The sequence below is a fragment of the Danio aesculapii genome, chromosome 21 (assembly GCF_903798145.1).
Source record: "Danio aesculapii chromosome 21, fDanAes4.1, whole genome shotgun sequence".
NCBI lineage: Eukaryota > Metazoa > Chordata > Actinopteri > Cypriniformes > Danionidae > Danio > Danio aesculapii.
In genome coordinates this window covers 27,413,953-27,431,193 of record NC_079455.1, presented here as the reverse complement: position 1 = coordinate 27,431,193, position 17,241 = coordinate 27,413,953, and the positions used below count along the sequence as shown (strand labels likewise).

At 37.0% G+C, this 17,241-nt stretch overlaps 1 protein-coding gene across 4 annotated transcripts in view; it reads left to right on the top strand.

Moving 5' to 3' along the window:
* The window catches only part of LOC130215257 (retinoic acid receptor RXR-alpha-A), a 301,966-nt gene that overhangs the window by 262,449 nt on the left and 22,276 nt on the right, over nucleotides 1–17,241 (top strand). For 3 of the 4 annotated variants that reach the window (XM_056447175.1, XM_056447176.1, XM_056447177.1), the window contains 3 exons: nucleotides 3,311–3,461; nucleotides 5,726–5,905; nucleotides 12,397–12,581. In XM_056447175.1, coding sequence (XP_056303150.1) covers nucleotides 3,311–3,461; nucleotides 5,726–5,905; nucleotides 12,397–12,581 — 516 coding nt within the window. The remainder of the gene's footprint in view (nucleotides 1–3,310; nucleotides 3,462–5,725; nucleotides 5,906–12,396; nucleotides 12,582–17,241) is intronic. The other variant, XM_056447179.1, reaches the window with a different exon arrangement.

Genomic DNA, 17,241 nt, shown 5'->3' with positions numbered 1-17,241 from the left:
CAGAAATTCAAAACAAAAGGGGTTTTCTTTCTCGTAAACTGACAGCCTCAGAATATAGTATGGCATGAGTAATTTAGCCATTATTTCTCTTCATGAACACCTCTCTCCATCAGAACGGGCCGTTCTGTTACAGCCCCCACAGCCTTGAGTGCCTTCAGCATTTCTCAAGGACAATGAGCATTTCTGACATCATAAATCAGCCCGAGCGGAAGTACAGGGGCTTTTGTCCACAGCGTTTTGCCTGTTAGTTTTCTGACTGATGGAATTAATCATCATACTCAATGAAAGTGAAGCTATTTTCACAAGTGTTAATGATGTTCTTGACAGAGATTCATAAGCTTTGTGAGTTTTTGTTTGTTTGGTTTGTCAATCTGCTTGTTTCAGCATTCAGTCGTTGTATACAGTGCATGTTTTGGCCATGGCAGTGTCTTTACTGTGTGTGTACATGCATGAGCATCAGGCTCGTGTCAATATTTGCACATGTTCTGGAATGATGCTGTCATGTTCATTTGTAAGGGTGGTTAACTTTACACATGTTTGGTGATTCATCAGATTTGGATACTTTTAGATTTTGATGAACAATTTAGACATTTCTTATTACAATTTTTTTTTTTTTTAATTGGTTGGGGTAAAAGCAGGGTTAAAGAATTACCTGCCCCCCATAAAAACAAACATGTTTTAAAATGAAATGTTTTGTTTTTCATGTCAAGAGTCTAGGCATGGTCTGGTATAAGATTCTGATGGTATGATAATCTTGGATAAAAAAAAATACTATTTCACAGTAGCACAGTATTGTATTTACTGCTCTAAAATAAGTATTTGAAAAAACTTTTCCCCCATTGTACACAATATATTTAATTTTAAAAAACATTTTAAATATTTTTGCCTTTATAAACTTGTCAGGCTAAATAATTAAAACAAATCATTGACTTCTGATCTCCATTATCAAAAACACAGATTTCTTTACAACTTGAGAAGGCATCTTTAGATATCTTTCATTGTATATAAATTAACCCACTGTTCAGGTCTATGATTGACATGCTGGATGTTGGTGTATAAGCGACTTGTTTTTCCGATGTTTGCTGAATCGTGGGCTGACCAGTAGTTTTTTATTTAGGGGGTCTTTTTGCTGGAGATACTGTTGCCCTAAAAAAATGAAATTAAATAGTCATAAAAGAGAAAAAGCATACATATACCTTAGGAACGGTAGAACACAAAATGTTTGTGGTTTTAAAACCTTGACTTTTCCAAACCACAGTAAACCTTGAAACCGGTTGTAGTACAGTGTCTAGTCAAGTTAGCGTTGATAATTAGCATGATACATATCTGTTTTTTTATTTATTTAAATTTTCAAAAAGGCAGACAGTGAAACCAGGAAGTCAGTCATCATTTTAAACTATTCTTGATTGTCAGAACATGACAAACACATGCCAAACAAGTTAATAAAAACGCCCAAACTGTAATAAACACTTGTTTTAATGACAAAATGTATTTAAATGTGCATAAAACAAACTAAAACTACAGTAGAAATGTAATGAATATGCAATATTAGTTTTTTTTTTAAATAAGATAAGCTAACCTCTACAGTTATTGCCCCTCTCCACTCTAAACGTTTAAACATTGTATGCTGTTTTGACATCTTGTTGGTGTTTAAAAAAATATTGATTAAATATTACAAATATTAATTATATTTGCAAATATTAATGTTTTTTAAATGTAAAATATTCAAAAATATGAATGTCACTTTAATAAAATATTTGTTTATTATTAAAAATATATCATAGCCTAACAAAAGTGACATTTCTAAGTGTTTTTGTGAGTAAGAATGAACTTCTTAGTCTATAAAAAATTATAATTTAAAATATAATATGTCATTAAAAACAAACAATTCTTGTTTAATTGTTACAATTTTTGTTAAATTATGCACAGACAAATTGAAATGTGTGTATTAAATATATGTGTATGTAGTATATATTTAATGTACGTGAAATCCAATCTTGGAAATGACCTTTATATACTGCTAAACACAATATATTTGTTATAAATGACATTTAAGTGGCAGCAAAGCTACAGTGGACTGTCTGTGTCCAGTGTCCTCTGGCTACATGGCACTCTGCAGACGTCTAGCAAGTCTGCATGTCTCACATCCTCACGTCAACACATAGCCATGGTGTGAATTGGGAAGTGACGATGCGCCTTTTAGTCTAAATGGGATCTTTATCAGGCCTGTCTTGCTAGTTTGACTGCTAGCTATATTCTGGCTTCAGCATGAGATGCAGAATGAAAACAAGACGCATTTCACATGAGTGTTTCTGTCTCATGGCCAAAACCGTGCACTGTCCCAAGGCCATTACTAAATTTGTGTCATGCTTTTAAGGGCTCTCCAAAAAAAAAAAAAAAAAAAAAAGCTGGTCACTTGTCAAACTTGTACTGTAACATAAATAAAAGAAATTGTAAAAGGAAGTCGAATGCTTGTGACACATTTACCATGAGCGACCACACTTCTTATCACAAGACTTTTCACTGACTTTCTCACTTCCCAAAGACAAGATCTGTTTGTTTGTTTTTTTGTGTGTGTGTTGCTTTTTTATTTTAGATGAGCCTGTTTAACCCTTAGGCATTGTTTCAACCCATCTGCAACATTCATTTACTCAAAACTCTGGTGTGATCGATAAAATTTGTATTAAAGTATGTAATTGAAACGAGACAAAGCCTGTTATTGTGATTGCATGACTATGACGTCATCAGCTTGTAAAACATAGGCTTACATTGATTAAGACGCATTTGTTATGAAATTAGTTTTTTTTTTTATGTAGCTGTGGTCTCCACAGGAATTTAAGTATCGCTGTGCTTCTCATTCAAAAGTGAGTGCAAATAAATGTCTGGATGAGGCCCGCCAGACACATTTTAGCTTGCCGAGTAAGAGAGAAGCACGTCTTTAATCCTCTGTCCCACTAAATATTTTATTGGCACCATTCTAGCATAGAACATGTGCACTGCTGTTGCTGGATATAAAAAAATGAGCCTAGGGACAGACTCAGAATCCATTTCTTGTACTTACATTGAGAGGAAGGAAGAGAGAGAGAGAGAGAGAAAGTAATCAGATGAGAGAAGTTCAGTCTCACGGCACAAAATCAATCTGAAATCTCAATGCCGCCCCGTAGGGTCAAGTCGGGCACCATTCTGAAACAACTGACAGAAAAGTCAGGGCCTTCTGGAACTCTGGTTCACTTTCACCTAGGCCCTTGGAGCCGCTATGTTGATGTGTGTCTAAATGAAGTGTGTTTGTTTGTTTGTGTGTATTTTGCAGTTGAACTCGCCCATGAACTCTGTCAGCAGCTCAGAAGATATTAAGCCGCCCTTAGGCCTTAACGGTGTGATGAAGGTTCCAGCCCAGCCCTCGGGCACCCCACTCTCTCTCACCAAACACATCTGTGCCATCTGTGGCGACCGCTCCTCAGGTACCAAACATAACTACAAGATGATTGGCCAGAATTAAACACACTGTTTTGACAGTGTTACTGTGCAGGGGTTGTTAGGTTTATCAAAAAAGTTGGTTTTCTGAATTTAGAAACTTTTAGTCTAGACAAGATGATCTGTTGGTTCGTTTTGGATGGGTTTTGCCACTTTCCAATTGAACATTAAGCTAAACAAGTCAAATAAGTCTGGGACATCAGCGAAGCTTGGTTTATTTATATAAAAAATGTAGCCCAGAGTATACAATTTTAGGCCATTGTTAATTAAAAAAAAAAGTTCTAAATTAAATCTGGTTTAAGCTGGTTTTCTAGCCTGTTCATGGTCTTTTGGGTGGTTTTAAATGGCTTTTGACGCTATTTTAGTCAGCTAGTAGACCAGCTTAAAGCAGCAACAACAACCTTTTTATTTTTATTTTTTTATATGTACAGATTTACAGTCTTTCTCCAACATACACTTTTGATTTTAGATCAGTTTCTGAACTCAAATGGCTGAACAAGCTAAATCAGTGTGAAAGAGCAGCTTAAGCCAGTAAAATGCAGCCTACACCAGTAAAAAAAAATGGCCGCTCTGGCCACAAACAAACACTGTTCGGCTAGTAAGGCTTGTTGGAATGTTAAACAGCAGCTTAAAAACAAGTTTAAGTTGGTTTACTTGTATTAGCTGGTCTTTTAGCTCTGTCAAGAAGGTCTGTTTGGTGAGTTTACAGGGTTTTGGGACATTTTTCAATTGGTTCATCTGCTAAACCAGGAGTGCCCAAACTCGATCCTGGAGGGCCGGTGTCAATTCAATTCAATTCACCTTTATTTGTATAGCGCTTATACAATGTAGATTGTGTCAAAGCAGCTTCACATAAAAGGTCATAGTAAATTGGAACAGTGTAGTTCAGTTTTTAGTGTTTAAATTCAGTTCAGTTTAGCTCAGTTCAGTGTGGTTTAATAATCACTACTGAGAGTCCAAACACTGAAGAGCAAATCCAACGATGCGCAGCTCTACAGATCCTGAACGATGCAAGCCAGTGGCGACAGCGGAGAGGGAAAAAAAACTTCACTAATTGGTGAAAGTGAAGAAAAAAAACCTTGAGAGAAACCAGGCTCAGTTGGGTACGACCATTTTAATTTCTCCGCTGGCCAATGTCTTGTGCAGAGCTGCAGTCTCAGCGGCGGAGGCTGGAAGCTGGCCTCAGCGAAGACTCGTCTGTCTCTGGAGCGTCACAGGAATCAGTCTCATGTTCCACTCCTCCATGACCACCACAGTAGCTGCTCAGGATACGGCCTGGTCCAGGATATGGAAACCTTGGGATCATCTCGTCGTTGGTCTTGGATCAAATCAGTGACTCTGCATAGTCTGAGGGCCTCGGAAAGAGTATCCCCAGGTGGAAATGGAGAATAAAGAGAATAATTAGCGTAGCTGCTGTTCATAGTGTATATAAACAAGATGCAGAACCTGTGTGTCCTGCAAAGTTTAGTTCCAACCCCAATCAGACACACCTGGGCTAGCTAATCAAGCTCTTACTAGGCTTTCTAGAAACATCCATGCAGGTGTGTTGAGGGAAGTTGGAGCTAAAATCTGCAGGACACCGGCCCTCCAGGACTGAGTTTGGGCACCCCTGTGCTAAACAGTGTAAATCATACAAATAAAAGCAGTTTAAACCAGTTTTGAACTTCAATTATCTCAACTAGGATAACAAAAATCTAGAAATGACCCTTTCTTATCAACACTTAATATTTCTGTAAATGCTGTTCAATTCTTAGCGTTTCGTGCAGGTGAGTGGGCTTGATAAACCACCTGTAGTTGACACACTCTCTGCTTTCCATATGCACCAGACATCTTCTTATAAGCACCCCATACCAACATAAGCAATTACATGTGTGCTCCACGAAGGTGAGTGGAATTGACAAACTACATGTAGGACCCACTCTCTCCTCTCTATATGCTGAGAAAAAAATATCTAAACTGACTTGGCCATAGCATTAATGATTGAAGTACCTCTTTTATCCTCACTTGTAAGTATAGCTTTGGATACAAGCTTCAGCTTAGTGTAAAAATGTAAATGATGCAGTGTTTACATCTGTTTACTCCACTACTGAATACATAAATGTTGTTTCGGGATATTAAGATCCGACATAAAAAAATCTGTTGGTCAATGTTTTTGCTTCAAATCTCAGAAGCTATAATCCATAAATTATTACCATTGCAAACCTAAATGTAACTCCTTAGGCTTCTGTTTGTGCTTTTTGTCTTTGCTCAGGTAAACACTACGGTGTGTACAGCTGCGAGGGATGCAAGGGTTTCTTCAAGAGGACAGTGCGTAAAGACCTGACCTACACCTGTCGAGACAATAAGGACTGTGTTATAGACAAACGCCAGCGCAACCGCTGCCAGTACTGCCGCTATCAGAAGTGTTTGGCCATGGGCATGAAGAGAGAAGGTACAGCACATGAAGTTGAGGATAGAAGATTCTGCTTTTTCCCTTTGAAATGTTAAAGTTTCACTCACTCCTCTATATCTCATTAAAATGAATGACTTTCAATGCTACGTAAACACCCCTTTAGCATTCACTTAGGCTAGCTGAAGTACATAAAAAACTTTTAATGCACTCCATGCCCTTTTGCTATTAGACATAATGTCACCTCTGTGTGACTGGAGAAGAAACATTCCTATTACTCTAATCACCCATTAAATAGTCAAGACTACAGGTCATCACTTAATTAGTGCTCATGTAGACATTCTGTCTGCCAATCTGATCATATTGAGACTTCAGTCAACAAGTGTATTCTGGGCATAGTGAGCAGGTAGTGTACTCTCAATATACGAAGGAAAGGCATGAAAATGGATGGTTGATACAGGATGGTGTGTTTTTTTTTTTTTGCTTAAATAGGCCCTTTTTTGCTTAATATAGAAGACCATCTTGTCTTCCAAATCATCACCTGAGGCACAGAGTGATGAAAGAGTGGAAGAGGTGAAGGGTTGGTTATCATACTGAAGAAAAGGAGGGCATTAGCACTTTTTGCACACAAAAAATACAGACATGAAAGTACTGGTTGGAGTATTGATCGAAGAGACTATATTTTGCTGCTTAGGGAGAAAAAGGGCTTATTCACACAGAATGAATTTTTTCCATTCCAATGCTCTACTTTTCCATTGTTTTTCGGTGGAAACGCTTGCTTAATGGACATGAATGATTGTTATGCTCACGTCTTTTGAAACACATTAGCATTGCATTTTTTTTTGATGGCAACTTAAAGGGCACCTATTTTACCCCTTTTACAAGATTTAATATAAGTATTTTGTGACTCCAGAATGTGTGTGTAAAGTTTCAGCACAAAACACCCATCAGATTTTTTATTATAGCTTTCAGAATATTGGAATGTTCTGCTCTGAACACAATGTAGCTGTTTTTGTTGCCTGTGCCTTTAATGCACTCCATACCCTTTTGCTATTAGACATAATGTCACCTCTGTGTGACATCTCCCTGCCCATTGTTCCCACATGCCTGTCAGAGTGAGCCTCAGTCTCCGGCTGCGTCAGATAAACAGCACAGTGACAGACATGATGGAAGCAGATCTCACATAACGTTTGTGAGAAATACTACAGTAAAAACTTTTCCAGTGATTACTTGATGTATTTCAGCAAAGATGAGTCACACAAAGTTGTTACACAGTTCACACACACACACGCACACACACACACACACACACACACACACACACAGCATGCGCATTTAATTTTGCACTGTTTTTGCTTGGCAAATGTGACAGGATACACGTTAATATCCACTGCTGTATGAATATTCGTTATGTTATTGAACAAAATAAACCTAAATCTAACGTCCACAAACCAGAATTGAATCATCTACTTTTATAATTGTACTGACATGCAGCTGTGGTGATAAAGACAGTAAAATCGCTGTAATTCATTACAAACACACACTGTAGTAAAAATGTTTTAAACTTGTAAAACTCCTTCTTGTTCACATTTGATGATGATTGATGATCACAGAGAGCTGAACAAATCTTTTAATCCCAGTTGCTTTGCGCACGTCCTGTCTTGTCGATATGATTATACGCATTACTATGCAGATATGATAATGCGCGGCTGTCAATAAATTCGGTGAGCGGGGAAACTGCACACCGACGTTATGTTGTGGTGATATAAAGACTTACGGTCTCTATATCACACCTAAATGACCGTGGACACACTACACCTACACACAGTTCTGTTCAAACAGCTTACAAAAGATGATTTTCATCACAGGTGTCCTTTAAGTTAACAAACTTCAACTTTTACATGCAGGACCACTGCTCAGTGTCAGCTCCAAAGCAGTGGACTAGGAATTCAGAGGCAGGGCAAATGCTGCAGGTTTCTGTTTACAGACACTCAGTGGCTGTGTCCGAATACCCTCATGCTCTATGCTGCGCTTTAAAAAAAAAACATTCCTCAGTGATGCATCTCAATTTTTTTACACGTAAAGAAGTGTTCTGTGTGAATCGCCCCTAATACTGGATTTATGAGGTATCAGGTTTTTTCAGTGTATCTTTAGAGACTTTTCTTCAGTTTTTAAAACTTACAGTTGAAGTCAGAATTAATAGCCCCCCACCCCCACCCTTTTTAAAAAATTTTCCTCAATTTCTGTTTAACGGAGAGAAGATTTTTTTTCAACACATTTCTAAACATAATAGCTTTAATAACTCATTTCTAATAACTGATTTATTTTATCTTTGATCCATGATGACATTAAATAATATTTTACTAGATATTTTTAAGACACTTCTAGACAGCTTAAAGTGACATTTTAAGGTTTAACTAGGTTATTTAGGTTAATTAAGGGGGTTAGGGTAATTAGTAATTGTATAACGATGGTTCCTCTGAACTCTATTGGTAAAAAATAGCTTAAAGGGGCTAATAATTTTGACCTTAAAATGTTTTTTTTTTAATTAAAAACTGCTTTTATTCTAGCCAAAATAAAACAAATAAGACTTTCTCCAGAAGAAAAAATACTATTAGACATACTGTGAAATTTTCCTTGCTCTGTTATACATAATTTGGGAAAGATTTAAAAAGGAAAATTCAAAGGGGGGCTAATAATTATAACTTAATTTGTAATTGATGAACTCCTTTGAGTCCAGAGGCTGTGGATTAATACATATTGATGGTTCCACTTCATAAGACCTCAATGTGTCATCAAAAGACACAGGTATTACATTTGTTTTGCATGTAAATGTTTGTTTTTGTTTGTTTGTTTGAATTTCAAAGTGCCAGTAGTTGTTGACTTGCATTTTATGAGCCACTGACAACCACAGTTTCAGTTAAAAATCTGAAGAGAAAAAAGTCACCTATATCTTGAGAATTGAATGAATTTTGCTGTACTATCCCTTTAAGGCCTGATATACTTAATTTTCTGCATACAGACCATTTTTTATGAAAAGGGTATCTAATCATTTCAGACAATGGCCTTGTTTTTACATATAATGTTATTTATATAGCATACATTAAAATAAAATGAATCTATGAAATGTCTCCAAGCTGAAACTTTTATAAAAATGTTTAAAACAACACTATGCTGAACTCAGGTCAGAGTCACTGCAGTCAGTCAAGTTTGGCCATATAAATTAAATATTTGTAGCTGTAGATTGCATAGCCAACTTCCAGTCCCCATCTGCCAAAGAGGATCTTTCTAGGTCTTGTTTTATGTGAAAAAAAAAGAAAAGAAAGCACTGCGATCTTAAACAGACGACATCTTGCTCTTGCACCCACTGTCTGTGACCTCAGCCCAACCTTTTGTCTCCTTTATTTATACCATCGCGGCTTCTTTCAAGGATATGATCATTTGCTTGCGTTCGCCTGTTTCTGTATCCCATAAGCTCGCGTCGTACCCCGAGGCACAAGAGAGCTGGGCCACGCTCGCCCCAAAAAAAAGAGCTGAGCGAATCTGCAGAAAAACAGGATTAAATGAATTTATGCTCTCGTCCTCTCCAGGGGAAATAAAGCTAACGTGATTTCAGCCCCTCTCACCTCTCTCTGACTCCTGGAGAAGTATTTTACCCTTGGGCTGACCTCCAGACGCCGCTTTCCGTAAAGCAAGAATCCCCCTGTTTCTGAACCCCTCCACCACCACAGTACCTCTGTGATTCGCCGCTGAGGAAAACATCGAGGGGTCCGGGAAAGGAGAAGATTTAGAGTTTGTGTGTTTGAGAGTGCTGTGAATAGGGAGCGGGTTTGGAGTCTTTTGGATGAACTGCGCTCGGCACATACACACTCTTAACCGCAGGGGCCTGGATTGTGGTTAATGGCACTTTGGCCGCAGTGAGACTGAGTGACTGTTCAACACTAACCACTTCCTGTTTCTCTGAGCCGATCAAATGTCTGATCTGTTCAAATCTGTCGAAGGAACCCACAGAGATGAGAAACATGTTACGACATCACATTCTGTCGTGCAACAAAGTTGGAAATTGAATCAGCTTAGTTAATCAAGTCAACATAATCCTGTTTTAAAGCGCGTGATTTTCATCAGTGCACCTTATATTAAGGGAAACAATAATAATGCTTTTCTTTGTAATATTTCGTGAGAATTTTAGGATATGCTCTTCCTCTCAAGTATCTAAAACCTCCTATGATAGTCAAAAGAAGTCTCTTCTTATCTTCAAGGGAATATTTAATTGATATAGGCAATAAAAAGCTGAAATATTTTGATATGCTGTTTATATTTAAACTGACTGAATTAATTTTTTATACATTCTGTAATTGAATACTGTATTATAACCGTGAATACGCTAACCTTCAGTCTGAAATGAGCCTTTTGAAATCATTCTAATATTCTAAGTTGCCGCTCTGACATGATCAATAATTACTGGTGATTTTTAATAGTTGTAATTATCATCAACAATGTTGAAAACTTTTTTTTTTTTTTGATGCTTCATGATGGATTTTACCTTCTCGAGATTTTTTGTTGAATAGAAAGTTCATAATAATGGTGTTAATTTAAGTATTTTGCAGCATTTGAAGTGTCTTTAATGACACTTTTGATCATTTTAAGGTCTTCTTAATTAAAAAAGGATTTTTTTAAGGAAATATGACACTTTTTATATGTTGCTTTGGATTTTTTTTTTTCTTAAAAATATAAAAACATTAAAAATGTTTTTTGAACTCCAAATCAGCATATTACAATTATTTATGAACAACCGTGACACTGAAGACTGGAATGATCTTAAAAATTCAGCTTTGAATCACTGTACAGTAGTCCATTGTTAATGGCGGGAGTTACGTTTTCAAAATAGCCTGCAGTAGGTGAAATCCAGGAAGTAGTCAGCTTTACTTTTTACAATTATTATAGATGTTTTAAGGCTGTAAAACATCTCACTACACACTTTATACCATACCTGACAACACTCCTGTTTTTGCCAGGAGTCTCTTGTATTTCAGACCCATCTCCTGCCACCATCCCGTTTTGTTATTTCTCCCGAAAAACTCCCATAATTTCACATCCCAAGCTTTTTGGTACAGTCTACCAACCACCCCACACCCCGTCGCCAACTTTGGTATAGTATCTGATCGCAGCGTATGCTCGAAACCCAGTGCATAGTACAGTTACTTACCGGGTTCTCAGCTGTGTTATTCAGACACCTCACCCCCAACACCAAGCTATCACCCATCATCACCCTCCTTCCCCCACTTCCCAAATGTTGGCAGGTATGCTTTTATACACTTTTCTCAGACAGGAATTAACATTTTTACACTTTTCTCTCTTGTAAATCCCCAAAAGTGAGTGCTGGGTAACATTTTAAACACTCCCGTAACTTCTACCTTCCTTTGTCATGTCCAGAAGTCTAACTTTTTGTGCGATGGTTAGCATCTTCCTTTCCCTTTTGGGTGCTACCGTGAGTACTTTTGATGGTGCAGAATGTTTCTTCAACATTATAGGGTTTGTTGGGGAGAAAACTTGCAAACATGCAGTACAGCACTTCAGAGTCACACTGCTAGTGATCAAAGATTTATGTCAGTTTGGCAAGCTGAATGCTTTCTGTACTGTAGGAGGAACGGTACGGAGGAGATTGATTGACAATGGTCTACAGCCAATCAGGACACAGAACATAATGTGACGTCGAAAAAAAGCATTAAAAAATCCGCGAAAATGTCAGACCTCAAAGAGTGATCCACATTTTAGCGAGGGCCCACTATATAATAAATTGTTATTACATTTGTATTAAATATTAGATTATGCTAATATGTTTTCTTTGTGAATGTATTTTCATATACAACGCGAGCAAAATAAATATAATTCAAAAACAAAAATATGGTAAAAGTTTTCACATAATAATTTGCTCTCACTATATAGCTATATAAAAAACAAAGAGACCACTTGAAAATGCATATATTTACAAAATATGTTTACAGTAAGTACAATGTTACTGTAATATTTGTTTTATTTATACGATAACACTTTCTTCCAAGTTTCAAATATTAATATTGTGTCATTTACAGCATTTTTTTCCTTCACCGAATTGATTCTTATCTCCTGTGAGAATTAAGAACATTGGTAAAACATATGTTGTCTAAAAATAAATATAAACAGGTATAAAACATTGCACCTTTTAGCTATTTTATAAAAAAAAAGCAATCTGCGTCTGCATAACAGCATCTTTATTTAAATTGGGAAGAAATGTCATTGTTTACAAAATAAACCAAAAAAGTACACATTACTATAAACCATAAATATAAACTGTATTTTTTTACAGATTATATAAGGCAGATTTTCATTGATTCTACTGTCCCGCATAGCATCAATGTTTATTTTTGTTTTACTTACAAATACTCACTAACTTGTATCATTTATGAAGAGAGTTACATGCTAATACATATGGGTGGTCAGAATGTATGATGTGTGTGTTGATGACTTTGAGTAACTGTAGTGACCGTGACTAGTATTATTACATACAGCCGTCCAGGAGGAGCGCCAGCGAGCCAAGGAACGCAGTGAGAATGAAGTGGAGTCGACCAGCAGCGCCAATGAAGACATGCCCGTGGAGAAGATACTGGAGGCAGAGCTTGCCGTAGAGCCCAAGACGGAGACTTACATTGAGACCAATGTACCTATGCCGTCAAATTCAGTAAGTGACCTTATTTCCTCATACCTGATTTCATGATGCACTGAAGTATAGTTTTACATTCTTGCAGGAGTTACTGTAGGACTCATATGTTGTCTTTTAATGCGCTTTATATTTTTGTTTCTGTCAAAAAAGAGTATCAAACACATTTACTAATCATACATTCATGAATTGACGAGGAAGAGCATTGGATGCTCTAGTCCTGTATAGTCTGTGTGGGTAAATTTAGTGTGGGTTTAGTTACAAGAACAACTTAAGACACTGAAGATCCCCCAAAGCGAAGATGTCTTCAGACATATGCTCTGTTGCCTGTTCAGAAGCGCTGCTTGTTTTGCTTTTAAGTAAGTGAATCAGCTTGGTGTAGGCCGCATTTGGACAAGTGCGATGTCATAGAGCACATCTCCCAGAAAAGACTCTGCTTTGTCTGATTACTGCAGTGTAAAGTACTTCATTATTGCTGTTCACCTATCACTTCTGTTTATTGAGATGCTATTGTTCACCTGTCAGCATCCTTCTGAATTACGAAGTGGTGATTGTCAAAACATACACACACACAATCCCAGGCCATAGCCAAAAATTCTGGATGCACTAAAATTGTAAATGCTTTGATTTTACTATTGATTAGTTTGATAAATATTATAATGTTGTGAGACTTTAAATTTTACTTAATAACTTAAATTACACTGATAAAAAAAAGAGTAGCCAATGAAATAAACAAAAGTAGAGAGTTATTATTTTACCAGCATTACCATGACAGCTAGAACAAGTATACTATATAGAAATGTCCTGTTATAACCCTTGTACAGGACAAGCCATTGAAATGAATGGGTTTCATAGCGCAGCACTTTCCACGTCCGATGTGAAAGTTGTCAGTGCACTGAACACTGATGAACAGTGAAGTATACAGATAATACTTCAGCATACAATAGTACTTGGAACTAAAAATCTCGTCTAAATAATAACTTCTAATAATATTAAGAATAGCGTACTGTTTGTTGTAATGTTGTATTTTGGAACTAACTTAATTTGTATGGTACAGTGTTATAATAAGCCTCATCAAACAGCGAATGCTTTTAAATATAATAAGCATGCTTGTTACCTCACTAATGGTTAAAATCATAATTACGATAGTTTACTGGACAATAACTATTGCACACTCTTATGGCCCATTTCCACTGACTGGTACAGTACGGGTCGGTACGGGTCACCTTTATCAGGGTACCAATGGTACTCTTTTGGTGGGCGTGGTGTACGACAAAGTTTCAGTCGACGTCATTCTCACTCGAGGAAATCTTGCTCAAAGTAAAGCTTTACAGGTCGTTCACACATCATATGAGAAACACTTCTCACAAAACAGATGCTTTATACACATAAATACTTGTGTATAAATGTTGATTAATAACCTTTCTATGAACATGTTTTGATTATAACTGCAGATCAATGATCAATGCGAAATACCCTACTGTAAATTACAATTATAAATGCAACATATATGACCACATACAGGCCCTTAAAGTCTCAGATATGTTACCAATTACAGAAAAACTACACACAGCATACATTTAGTCCTTATTTGGGTTCAAAAACAACACTAAATATATAGCCTACAGTCAGTGCAAACCTCTCATCTGTATCTTTAGTCTTCACCACCACATGTAACCTCTTGTCAGAAAGTAATTCGGTCATTTCCAGTTCATAATAGTCCAAAAGGCAATGATAATAGTTGAACAATGCAGTTTGTTCATGTTTTAGGTTGCTCATTTGCTCTTTTGTTTTACCGCATTTCATTCTCGCATTTGTCCATTCATGAAAGGATTGGATGTCAGAAGCACTTCAATTTTTGGTACCCTTTTGTCATGCTAAAAAAGTGGTATGTTATGGTTCGCTTTTTGGTACCGTTTGACAATGGAAACAGCCATAAGAGCATACCGAACCGTACTATACCGTACCACTCAGTGGAAACAGGCCATTAATATTGGCTGATGACAGAAAAAGCTGATTTCCAGTCAGCGCAGGGTGTAGATTAAATGTAATATTCATTATTAAAAAAAAATAATCATGTTGTAGAACTGTGATATTGTGAAAGCACCGCAGTGCTAATCACTAGGCCAAAAGGTCCACCTTCTTGCAGGTCAGTTTACTATTGCATGTGTACTCATCAGTCCAATGTTTTGCCTCACATAATGTTAAAATGTGTGTTAACTGCTAGGCTTAATATGTCCTAGCATGTCCGATACCCACTACGCTACGCATCCAACTTCCTAATCAGTTTTAATGGAGTTCTGGCTGGTAATTCCCTGAGAGCACAGAGTGAGATAAAGTTGTTGAGTTTACCTGTGCTCACTGAAGTCTCTCTCTCTCCTCTAGTCACTGTGACAAATCAGCTCCACCAAAGCGATCATTGGCTCCGCTTTCCAGCATTGTTTGAATAATGAAACACTCTGACAGTCCCAGAGAGCTTTCAGTCCCGCCGTTAGCCTGCGAGGAGAGTTTTCTGCTACAGGGGAGGATGGAGGACAACAGACAGGGGGAGAGAGAAAGAGAAAGAGAGAGTTTGGCCGCTTGAGTGTTTCTTTAGGGACTGTTCTGTACCAGAGCGAAAATGTTCTGGAAACTGTTATGTGAGTAAATGGGGGTTATTTTGGGAAGATGAAGATGTGTGGGAACAGAGGAGCGACGTTTGGGGGTAAGGTAGCAAGACGAGGGAGAGTGTAAGGCCTGTCATGAGGGAGAAGCTGCCAGGCTTTACATTAGAAAGCACTCAGTCTCTGATTTGCTTGTCTTGCGTCACGCTAGATCTCCAGTAGGGGGCCCTTATATTTTTTTTTTGTAAGAGCAAGGGGTGAAGCAAGGTTATTGTTTTACAGTATTAATTTATTTGTGTTTTATTTATTTATTTTCTAAAAATTGTATTTATAGTAGCAATATACACAGGACAGTAATTTCACTTAAGAGAGTGCACATTTCCCATTGCTAAACATTTTTTCTTTTTTGCAAACTATAAAGTAACAGAACACAATACAAAAGAAAAGTTTCATAAAATAAAATATATGTAAACAACAGTAACAACAACAACAACAATATCAATAATAAATATACATAGGTCAGAGAGGGTCGAATCTTTATTTATTCGCTCAGCTTTAGTTTATTTATTATCAGCTGTAAATTCCTAATCTAAAGAGAGGATAAAGAGGGGGAGTGCAGTAGGTCATAACTTGAAAAATGTTTGTTCTGTGGATGGGAATGAGGTAGTAATATTTTTATATTTCAACGAAGATTGGATGGAGCAACCTAATGTATTAAGTCCACTTGGACCAGATATTTCCAAATACATTAATTTGGAGTCGAAGGGAGAGTGTAATTTTTTTCCATCACATAAGTATCATATATATTTCTTGCCATTCTTGGATTGTTGGGGATTCAGGAAGTAACCAGTGTCTTGCTTTTTTGACTGCAGTTATTAAAATATCTAGTAAGTATTTTTCAGATTTACTTATTTGGAAATCAAAGCTTCCAAAATAAATAGCCAGAAATTGAAAGGGTAGCGTAATATGAAGTATTTTTTCTATTACTTCATGTCGGCAACTAACTCTCTGCAACTCTAACATGGTTGCCCAGTGAAGCTAAGCAGAGCTGCGCCGGGTCAGTACCTAGATGGGAGACCACATGGGAAATCTGGGTTGCTGCCGGTAGTGGTGTTAGTGTGACCTGTGGTCTGTGTGGGTCGTAATGCCCCAGTATAGTAACAGAGTCCTGCTCTGTGAGCGGCATTTTTCAGATGAGACTTTAAACTGACTCACTGTGGTCGTTAAGAATCCCAAGATGTCTTTCGAAAAAAAAGGGGGTTTAACCCTGACATCCTTGTCAAATTTGTCCCCTGGCCTCTGTCCATCATGAACTCCTAAGCATCCCCATATCATAATTGGCTTCATCACTCTCCTCCACGGTCTGGCACAATATGGCTGCCGTTGCGTCATCCAGGTGGATGCTGCACACTGGTGGTAGATGAATAGATTCCCCCAATGTGTAAATCCTTTTGAGTGTCCAGAAAAACGCTATATAAATTAGAAGTAAGGAATCATTATTAATATTATTGTTATGTACTTCTACCCAAAATTGTTTTATTACTGGACATTCCCAAAAAATGTGCCTGTCATTAGGTTTCTGAGACCCACATGGTCTCCAGCACTTTGTATCCTTTCCTGTGGTGTATGCTCATTGTTTTGGTGTGATGAAAAATATCATTTCCATTCAAATTCTCGCCACACATGTGAGTTAGTATATTTTGATGTAAATCTACACACGTCCAACCATTCTTCATCCGAAATAATGAGATTACATTCCTTTTCCCATTTTTCTTTAAAATATGCAGATGTGTGGGGCTTATTACATGTAAATCCTTTATAAAGTTTTGAAAATTATTTATTTATTTAATAAATATTTGCCAGATTTATTTTACGTTTAACTTGTAGCATTTCAATTATAGTTTTTTAAATCTAAACCCCCCACAAAAACCAGACTACTTTAGAGTTTACTTTAGAGACTACTTTAAAAAAATGTAGCTAGCTATACATTTAGTTGTATTTATTATTTTAAAAGTAAAATCTTACAAATATTTTTGAAACAGCGTCTTATTCCTGGGCTGATTTGTTTCTCCTATGTC